The sequence below is a fragment of the Mastomys coucha genome, unplaced genomic scaffold (genome assembly GCF_008632895.1).
Source record: "Mastomys coucha isolate ucsf_1 unplaced genomic scaffold, UCSF_Mcou_1 pScaffold16, whole genome shotgun sequence".
Taxonomy (NCBI): domain Eukaryota; kingdom Metazoa; phylum Chordata; class Mammalia; order Rodentia; family Muridae; genus Mastomys; species Mastomys coucha.
Window position 1 is genome coordinate 71245069 of NW_022196898.1, and position 10998 is coordinate 71256066.

At 39.3% G+C, this 10998-nt stretch overlaps 1 protein-coding gene across 4 annotated transcripts in view; it reads right to left on the bottom strand.

Annotated features, from left to right (window-relative positions):
• Positions 1-10998, bottom strand: part of Ndst3 (N-deacetylase and N-sulfotransferase 3) — a 163460-nt gene that overhangs the window by 24399 nt on the left and 128063 nt on the right. For 3 of the 4 annotated variants that reach the window (XM_031375364.1, XM_031375362.1, XM_031375363.1), the window contains exons 8-10: positions 10099-10195; positions 6510-6633; positions 2658-2832 (exon numbers count right to left, since the gene is read on the bottom strand). In XM_031375364.1, the coding sequence (XP_031231224.1) occupies positions 2658-2832; positions 6510-6633; positions 10099-10195 (396 nt within the window). The remainder of the gene's footprint in view (positions 1-2657; positions 2833-6509; positions 6634-10098; positions 10196-10998) is intronic. The other variant, XR_004119821.1, reaches the window with a different exon arrangement.

Sequence of the window (10998 nt, forward strand, 5' to 3'; positions counted from 1 at the left end):
TTCTTCTTCTTCTTCTTCTTCTCCCTCCTCTTCCTCTTCTTTTTCTCCTTCTCCCCCCCCCCATTCTCACTTTCTGGGGGCTATGTGGTTACCAAGTTCCAATTTTCTTTTTTTGAGCCAATCAAGGTGCATTTCTTTTGTTTTCCCCAGATAATTTTTGGAAAAAGTATATGGCACAAAATGAAATATGTCAACTTGCAATTTAATGTATACTTTGGCTGCAGAGATGGTTCTGGGTTTGGCATAAACGATGGACGTGAGGCCGTGGATTTCTGCGACCTTAGCTTTACAACGGCTTCATCCCCTCTCGTGGAGATTATCTTTCATTATTGCCTCTCTAAAGTCCATCCCTTCCTGTGACTCTGCTCCCAGTTCATCTTTGAAATATCTCACAATGTGCCCTTCCATGTGTGAACCTGGTATAACTGCTTTTGCTAAATATAAAAGAACATAGTGCTTTGGGACACTTTATTCTCTTATAGCACAATGGTCAAGAAGTTAGCTGTTGGAGGCTGGAGAGTTGATCCAGTGGTTAAAAGAAAGAACTCTGACAGCAGAGGACCTGAGATTAGTTCCTAGCGCCTATGACAGGCAACTCACAACCACTTGTAAGTTCAGCTCCAGGGGATCCAACACCCTCTTTTGGCCTCTTTTTGGCACCTGCATTCAATGCACATGCCCCCACACAGACATACACACATATAATTAAAGATAAAAATAAATCTTAAAAAAGAAAGTTAACTGTCTGAAACCATACCAGTACCAGTATAACATGCATTCATCCAGGAGGCTCTGAACTGTGTGGGCCACTTAGAACACGGGTAATTAACTGTACGTCTAATCTCCGATAGAGATAACCAGCAGAGTCTCAGATAATGAGTTTTTGTTAACGTGACTTTCCACATTCATCTTAAGATTACAGTTTCCAGGGAAATAGAATATCGTTCTCCGTTTCTGCCTGGTCCTGTTGATGACCCCTTGACAGGTAGCTCTATTTGTACTATTAAAATGTTTCATTTGTTTTTCTCTTATAAATCATTCCCTACTTTAAAGACTGCCCAGTGGTTCCTCTAATGCTCAGACTCCCCTGTTAATCAATCTAACTTGCTTTTAAGTCAGATTTGATCACTGAATGAGTCTGTGCATTATTTACATCTTTATTGTTTTTATGCTTACTCAGATATGCTGTTTCTCCAATAAGCCGAAAGCAGTGCTAATATCTATTAACTCAAATCACTTTTCAAACAATGCTTTGCAGAGATCATTACAATTTTTTTGATGGACAGAGGAAATATGAGCATTAGGGATGTATTTAAAAATTATCAACTAGACATGGTAGTGCACGCCCGTCATCCCAGCACTTGCTGGGTGGAGGCAGGAAGATGAGGTCAAAGTTATCCTCTGCTACATAGCAAGAGTTCTAGGCCAGCTTGGGCTACATGATTCTTTGTCTCAAAATACAAAACAAAGCAAAATTATAGAAATGAGAAATATTAACCATCTAAAGATTCATACTGAGTAAGGACATGAAAAACTCAATTTTGCTGTTTAATTGTATGTTTAATTTTGTCTGCTTTTTATTAAGTGATTAAAATATCACTGCACATTTTACAGACTTCCTGAGAGAATGTTAAATTATCTCACAGTGATTGAACCTTTGTCAAGTTCTAGCAGATCTCAGGGACACGAAGACAGTAAGCACACGAGAGAAAGGCATAGAGCAGTTTGGACAGGCTGGGCTTTCAGGGATGAGGGGTCCTGTAAATGCTTTGCCTTCTCATTGCTTTTTCTGCAGAAGCAGTTACTGAAGCATCTTTGTAGTTGGGACCAGCAGCTTTACAGAACCCAGCCACATTCCTTGCATATCCTCTGTAGCTGTTTTTGAAACGCAAGGGTAGAGTTGCTACAGAGACCTTACAATTTATATAACAAGGATTAAAAGGGAAAACCTATTTAGCCCTTTGTATTTTATGCATATGCTTGAAGAAAATAATGATTTAAATTACATATACCTTAAAATACACATGCATACACACAAGCATGCAATATTTTGTTATATATTTTCAATTGCAATTCATTGCACAAATGCATTTTATTAAGGTATCAAATAAATAAATAAAAAAAATAACCCTTGATAGTGTTTGTTTCTCCTGGGAAACCAAGAATAAACCATCTGATTTGTTGGACATATCAATTAACTACTAGGTCTTCTATCCACATCTGAGAGGGCAGGGCTGGGGAGAGAGTTCAGGAGGCTTGCCCTGAAAAGGGAAGCACCTGAGATTCATTTTCAGAACTCACATACAAAGACAGATGCGATGATATGTGCTTGTCAAAGTGCTTGGGAGGTAAACAGGCAGATGCCTGGGGCTCAATGGCCAGAGTGCAAGGCCTAACAAGGGAGGTTCTCAGCGAGAGATCCTATCTCAAAAACAAGGCAATATGCTCCTAAGAAATGCACACACACACACACACACACACACACACACACACACACACACACAGCTGCATACACATATGTAAATTGCATGTGCATGGAGGATTGATGCACCCATTCAAATACAATCTGCCCTCCAACAGGAAGTTACAGTTTTGCCGGAAATGACCCTGCCTTGTACAAACTCTCCTTCTCTCTGTTGGGCACATTTTTTCCTTACCTGATACCAGGAGTACGCGCGGTCTGATGGGTCGATGAGTATGGTGATGATCTTGGCTTTCGGGACTAGGGAAGCAGCCCTCTTAGGAGCGTCCTCTGAATGAAAGTAATTAGCACTCTTCTCAAACAGAAAGTCAGTGGTGACATTAGATGGAACTGGGAAGAAATCCATGTACCTAGAAAGGAGTATCTTTTTCAAAACAAGTCTCTTACATTTATACAGTGGTGACTGAAGACATTAAAGGTGGCCAAGACATTCATCCGTCCCTTAAAAAACTCAAAAGCAAGCCTTTCTCTATGACGGTTGGCAAAGGGCACGTGTTCCAAACTCTTAGAAGGTTATCCGACAAATTATTTTTTGTTTTTGCTTAATTTCAGAGAAATAAATTGTGGGGCAACAAGGATATAAGAAAAAAAATCAAAACTCAGCTCCTGTGCAAAATGCATCTAAACAGAAAGCCAGCACAGAGACCCCCGACCAAAGCGCATACCAGGACACAGATGTATATTTAGTTAAAAGGCATTCAAAATAATTCATACAAGATAGTTTTTGTTGTCACAGTAAAACAGTCACTCCAACTGCTGGATCTGGCTGGTATATTTAATCATAGAGTGTAGAAGCACAGAGTGACAGGGCTATTTGTTTCCTTTTGAAATACCATGTTGCTATGTTTCTCTTTAGAATTTAGTATAGAACCTCATCAAAACTCCCCCCATTCAGTCCTTGTCCCCTGGAGGGTAATGAACAGCCAAATCACCACAAGGGTGTACCCAGCAACGCCTGGCAGTTCAAGCCCAGAAATGTCGACATCTGCTTAAACTTCCACGCCTGCAAAAGTGGCCAGGCATAGCTACCTCAGCTCATGATAGTACGTATTTCTATAGCAGAAAGGGGAAACCACTTAGAAGAAAAGGCTTTTGTTTCAGATCTAACTTTGAGGAGTTACATTTTATAATAATGGCCTCACTCTGCTCCCTCCTGCCTTCAACTCATGGGCCACCACCACTTAGGATGCGCAGAGTTCAATCATTCCTGAGCATGAAGTCACCAACATTCCCATGATGGCTTCAGTGTATAGTGTGCTTTAGTCTCACCTGAAAGCTCATGTGACTCTAAGCCCACGGGACATTGTCTATTAACCAGGGTATCCTGTGAGGACTCCAATTGTTATCACAAAGCAAAGTTAATAGGGACAGCTAGAGCAACCGAATCTTGCCGCGTGTCCCAGGGACTGCCCTGTTTCACAGGTCCTTTGGCCCCTTTTACAGGAAAAGAGATTAAAACATTCGAGGGGTGTTTGATGCGTTATCTCTTGTGGTATGCACTCTATTTCCAGCAGCGCCACATTTTGGCCTTATTTTGAAGCTTATACTACTTCTAAGGTCTGGGTTATCTTGAGTGTCTGTTGGCTACAAGCTTATCTCAAAACTGCTCCTGAAAAATGGTCCAAAAAGTAATGAATAAAAAGGACAGAGGTGCTGATATCAGATAGCTTTTAACAGAGAGACACCCACTTTCCCATCTGTCTTTCACAATGTAACAGTTCAGGCTTTGAAAAGCCCTGAAGATCCTCTGGGATATTGGACCTACGCTGTCAATTTTCTCTAGGCTCAGAGATTCGCAAAGAAAATGGCTGCCATCTTGTTTGTTCATATTTTCACATTCTCTAGGAGTTGGAGGGCACAGATAACTTGAGAGATATTTGATTAGCAGACTAGTAAATGCAAGAGATTGTGGTCCATGTTTACAGAACAGGACCTGAAGCTTCACCAGGTAAGATCTTTCTTAGAGATTATTTAGGATAGCCAGAGAATCAACAAGCATATTATAGAGACTTAGTAATTTTATGGGTTACACTTGAATACAGCTCCTTCAAGCTTCAGGCTTCTGAAAAGCCCAAGGCTTTAGCAGTAAAAGAAAAATAATTTACTTTTTGCATATTTTTTGTGTATACTTTTTGCAGCACTCCATATTTATTTGTGATTTACATCAACACTGACTAGCTTCTTCGGTGATTTGTCTGCATGTGATGCACGCTTTTCCATCTCTAACGAGTACCTTTCACAGTGAGACACCTTTGCCCAGCTCTGATCCTGAGCATTTTCAATGGATTGTACTCAAAGCCAGGTTATAACTGTGGAAGTTCCAAATGTTAACAGGGGCTCTATGGCTGTCTATACACGACTCTAGCTCTCCTCTACATCCTATGCATTTAAACAGAACGTTAAATCATAAAGCACAAAGCATAAAGTGTACAAGCACAATTATGTCAGACGTTTTCCTGAGACATTTATAAGGTAATGGCTACTTTGACTACTTTGTCTAAGGTGGAATTCAAAACTTTTCATTTGGCCTAATTTGTCTGTACCTTACTCATACACTTAGACTGCTTTTTAAAATGGTCCCTGAACTATGAGGCACCCGATCTTCAGCCCTGTGGGATCAAAATTCCCCAAAGCACAGCTGATGGGGCGTTGTTTCTCAGGGAGGCCTGGCAGTCTGCCGGCGGACACATTTGATGCCGCTGAGAACGAATCTGTAATTATAGTTATAAAATGACACTCACAGTTACCATTATCTATTATTTGAATAAATTGCCTTTTATAATGTGTAATTTGTCAATCCAAACTATGTGGGGAGTACTTTTGGTAAGCTGTATTCAGATCTATGACGCTTTTGGCTCTTTTCCACTTATTTACTTATGTTTTGTGGTGCCGAAGAATGAACCCAGGCCCTGCATACACTGGGCATCACGCTGCCACCGAGCTACAACCCTGACCGTAACTGAGTTATGCTTAGCTATTTGTGTCATCTTCTTGTACACTATTTGAAGAGAGTTTGCTTTTTATTGCAGTATTGACACATTTATGATCCAAAGGGCTTTGATTGATATAATTGATGAAAAATTGATTATTGATTATTTTAAAGTTGCAGGAATGCCAAGGGTTTTGCTAGGATTTACTTCTAAGGAAGTTTCCCCCCCGACCCCATTTTGTCCCAATGTTGATGTTCTGTTCTGCTTGGTGACTGAGGTTGAAGTAATTTCTAGTTTATTTAACACCGCACAGTTAGTTAATAATACCCAACACTGTGTAGAAGAATTGGCTGTGAACAATAGGATAATTAGAATGCAACTTCTATAGATGCTCATGAGATACTCACCCATTAGTCTTCCTACAGATTAACCACAGGGACCTCTTGGCATAGTTAATCTTTAGAAAATTGACATTATGCAATAAGCCTGACCACAAAGGCTTTATTTTTACGTTATATAATATTACATTTATATATATACACACACACATATATAAAATCTGTATCATTTCTTCTGATTTTAACCATTTTTCTTCCAATACTTAACCTTAATTTTAACTCAAAGGTAAAAAATAGTCTTTTATTTATAACTTTAAATTGTTTTATAGCTTTCATAATTCATGAAATATACACCCATTTCCATTTCTAGTTACTTTTTGCCCATTTCATCAAAACATGATAGAGAATGATGTATTCAGACCATAGCATCACTCCATGAAAAGTGCACAAGGGCAGAGTAACATTACCAGGGCTTACACTATTTTTTCTGAATGCACATCTGCAATTACCTTTAAGGATGATTAACATCAACTGACATGTGGGTCTCCCAAAGCAAGAAGCCCTCCCATTAACTGGAAAGCCTTGGTATGAATGACTTTTGTGCTTTTTTTTTTTTTTATGCTGGTTAGTCAATTTGTAATATGTGTAGCATGAATTTTTATCTGTAGTCACAAATTTTGGTGTTTCTAAATATTAGCACTAAGTTTATACTGTGCATGGTACATATACTTTTAGATTTATACTAATAACCCATCTTACCAATCAATCCCCCTGTGGTAGTTATTTCTATTAAAGAACTGTACCTCCTCAAAGGATTTTGGGCTGGGGGAGTTACTAAGGATGGAAGGATGCATAATCAGGAACAGACACAAGGCAGTGGTACCTGAAATGACAGCAGAGATCAGAAATCAACCAGTGGAAAAGACAGTTTCTTACTGTTAGCATTTCAGTCACTAATAAACTCAATACTATAACGGACGATTCTTTCAGTGTACTCCCACCAAAGCAAACGGATAAACTGCAGGAGATGGGAGGCACATTCTCCCAGCAGAGGCAGGGGGATGAGAGGTGAGTGAGGACCAATGTTGGGAAAATGGACTTCTGAGGTTAGCTTAGTCACTGGTGTCATCTGTGACTTTGGTTGTAAGCTTCTCTTTATTGCAGTTTTCTTAAAGAAAGAAAGAAAAAAAAACCCACCCATCTGCCTCATCTATTTCCCAGATTCTCTGTGATGCGAAAAGACATCCTGTATCCTTCACATCCATGCTGTGGTTGTTGAGCTTGGTGCTCTTGGAGGATTCCTAAGGGCAGGAGTGACTCGTTTGCCTGCTCTGGGACTCTTGTTCTCATGCTGGGCAGCCCTGACACGAGGGCTTCTGCCTGTTCTTATTGTAACGGGTTGTGCCATCTTCTGTTGATATCACCCTGAAGCCTGTTCTTTGCTGGAGGGAAAGAGAACAGCTGTGCATCTGGGGTAGAGGGAGGTGGGACTGTGGGGGAGGGATGGAGGCTGTGGCCAGGCTGCATTGCATGCGAGAATAATAAATAAAAGGCAAACAACAAAATAAAAGACATCCTTTAACTCAATTTTTTTTTAAAATTAGGAAATAAAAATATAAGTGAATGATATCATTATTTGATATATTTCATCACCCAAACTGATGCTTGTTGGATATGATTATAAACTTTGACATAATGTTCTTCCAGAGGCCCATGAAAGCTAATGAAGAACTTAATCTTTTAACAAGCTTGCATAAACTTGAGTGTACCTACATACAACAAATGGTCAAAAACTATTTAAATTGTTAAGTTTGAAGAGAAGTGGTGTTCTTTTTAGTGCCACAGCACAACATTTACATTTATTGGGAACAGAATGGCACATCACAGGTACTTACATAGTTTGGGAGTTATTTTTTTTTTTTAAAGGAGTTAAGTTAGTGTTTTCACATAAATCAGGAGGTACAAAGAAAATAAGTATGTAGCTCAGGCTTAAGAAAGAAAGGCAGGAGAAAGAAAGGTAGTTTGGGTTCAGTTTGCCCAAGATTTATACACTTATTTGCAACTGTGACTGTGTATGTAATATCATCACAAAAAGGTATCTCTTGTCTATACATTCAATATTCCTAGGATAAGTGTCCTCATAGTTTCTACAAACTCATGATCTAACTGTTGTTATTTCAGGTCAAAAGTTAGAAGAACAATCTCAGGTGCAGAAAGTACCATTCTCATTTTGTCAGCAATGATACCATGCTGTCAATTTGTGTGAAATTTGGTATTTTCTTATTACTTATTTACTTATTACTTTATTTCTTTAAATTTTCTCTTAATATACAATATCTGTACAATATAAAAGTGGTTAAAATACCTGTCATGAACAAGATTGTCTAAAGAACGAATTAAAAGACACAGTGTACCAAGAAAATATATCTAAGCCAAACAATGACCACTTTACCCACAATCAAGATGGCCACATGGAATGAAATGCATGGACATGTGATAGACAGCATGAGTGTTCTTCAGCACCTTGACCCAACCCCGATCCTCAAGCCCTGGCTGTAGCCGAGTCACACAGAGATTGATTTGTATCTGTACCCATCCAAGAGGTCTTACTCAGTAGGCCTAAGGCGTGGCTTAGGAATTTGTGTTTCTACAAAGCTCTGTGACATCTATACTTCTGCTATATTGATTGTCTTTTTTTTTTTTTTTAAATTAACAAGGAGAAGAGTGAAAGAGTATTTACATTTACAGAAGTGTGTGTGTGTGTGTGTGGGGGGGGGAGACAGGACTTACAGACAGACGGACAGGCTGTCCTAACTGAAAGTCACAGTAAGAGAGATCAAGAGTCAGGCAAATCCTAGGGCCAAGCATTTTGTTGCAGTTTCAGTATTACTAGTTCTGGGAACTCCGTGTCTTAGCTCCCTGGTCTGTTTATTAGGGAAGAAAAGACTGACTACCAGGGTCTCATAAAGGTTCTTAAGTTATTCTATGTGGAAATACTACCCAAACACAGCTAGGTAATATTTGCCTAATTCTGTATTTAGAATGGATACATTTTATTGAATCCTGTAAATTATACCTAAAAAAAAAAATCCCTCCAAACCTGGGAAAATTAATATCCATAAAACAATAATTTTCTATAAAGATTTTATGCCGAAGACAAATGTCACATCCAAATAGTAACAGGAATATTTGAAAACCCAGCAGAATTTAGCATGCTCAGTAATAATACTTCTGCGGTCTAAGCATGATGGTACAGTGTCCGTATCCAGTGTGGTAGGAGAAGCAACTTATCCTGCAGAGCTCAGATGCAAAGTGACTATTCCAAGATTCAGACAGGGGTGATGAGAAATGGCGAGGGTGGTTATCAGACAGGGGTGGTGAGCAACGGCAAGGGTGGTTATGTGATAGCAGAGAGAGCAGCTGAGGATATCTCACTTGCGATGTTTTCCTAACCATCTTTAGACTTTCAGTAGATATCGGCAAAAGAACACACAAGGGAAGGAACGTCTCCCATCCTTACACCATGCTCTCTGACTATTTGCAAACAGCATTAAAAATAATGAAGCATCTGAGCTTGCAAACCTTGCCGAGAACGCTCAGTTATCTTCGGAGCCAAGGAAGGGGATTACCGCTCGGTACAGTTTCTGTGGCTGTTTCCTATGAAGCCAGAATCCAAGGGCCCCGAGTCATTTATCACGCAAAGCACAGCTCAAATGTTTGGCATTAAAACTTCCACTGGGCTTCTCTTTAATACAGAGCTTTACAGAAACGAGAATTTCGTGGAAGGAGGAACTGCATGCCAATTTAAGAAAGTGTGCAACGGATGCCTCCTGGGTACGAATAAACACCTTGATAGCAGAAAGTTTTGTTTATGTCTAGGAATTCTGCTTGTCAAACATCTTTTAGATTTTTTTTTTTTTTTAAAAGTCACCTCTGCAAGAAAAGTAAAGTGTATCTGGAAAGTAGACAATTTGGAAAAGATTTCTTATAAAGACCAGGTACTTACAAATGTCTTACTTGTCATTTGAGCAATCCTGTCAATCACTTTCTAAACACAAAATTTGTTTTAATTTTAGGAATGTTAGCTACACTTCTGGAGAAAGATCTCTGGGGAAAGAAAAAAAAAGGACATGCAGCAAATTGACTGCTGTGTCTTTCAACTGACATTTCTCCCATTTCCTTTTAAAACAAAGCCCCACAAAGCCCTTAGTATTCAGCTGAACAAGGTTGCATCAGAAATGTCTGCAGCTCCTTCATTAGCTTTACAGGAGGCTCCAGGTCCCACTGCAACAAGGACTGACCCCCTAGTTATTTTACATTATTTAATAATAATATTAAAAGTTCTCACCAGTTTTCTGGGGTCCTATTACCAAGAATTTTGGTAAACGGTCGCAGGTTTTTTCTTTAGACCAAATGTCTCTGTGGCGTTTGTCATCACAGGGGTTCTATATGGGAAAGGAATATAGAGATAGTTTTTTTTTTTCTTTTGTGTGTGCTGTATGTGTGTGTGTGTGTGTGTATCCATTTGAGAGCTAGCCTCTCCAATCTTTGTTTTAAGATACCAGAGGAGACAGGACCATATGCAAGAGGTTTCTTTTGGAAACTGGAAGCCTTGATGTGGCATCATAGAACTTCTGGAAGGATTTCTTTCTGTTCTTCAGTTGAGAGAGAGGGGTGGCAAATAGCCAAGTGCCCAGGGTGTCACATCTTCCTGCTCCTGGCAATTCTGCAGTTACCCTCCGCCCCTTTAAATACTAAACTTGGGAAGACACTACTCTTTCTGTTATGCTAAGGCAGTGGTTTCAACCTGTGGGTCTTTGCCAACCCTCTGTCTCCAAAATTATTTACATTGTGATTCATCACAGTAGCAAAATTACAGTTATAAAGTAGCAATTAAAATAACTCAGGGGTCATCACCACATAAGGAACTATATTAAAGGGTCACAGCATTAGGAAGATTAAGACCCACTGGTCTCAAATGAGATATCCACTCAGCATTCACTAAATCACTCCATTTAAGGTAACCCCTGGAGCTTATGTTCTTTTTATTCTAAGTAAACAAGTTTTCTTCAAGAGGAGAGGGATCAAGCCACCCTAATTTAAAGACGCAGTTCATTTCTTTCAGCTACCCTTTAAATTTGGTAACTATAATCTAAAAATATAACTTTGCTCACTATGATGCTAAAAATACCAAATTTTAGCAGAACTGTAAAATGAAGGTGAAGTGCTATTATTCGGGCTTTTTTTT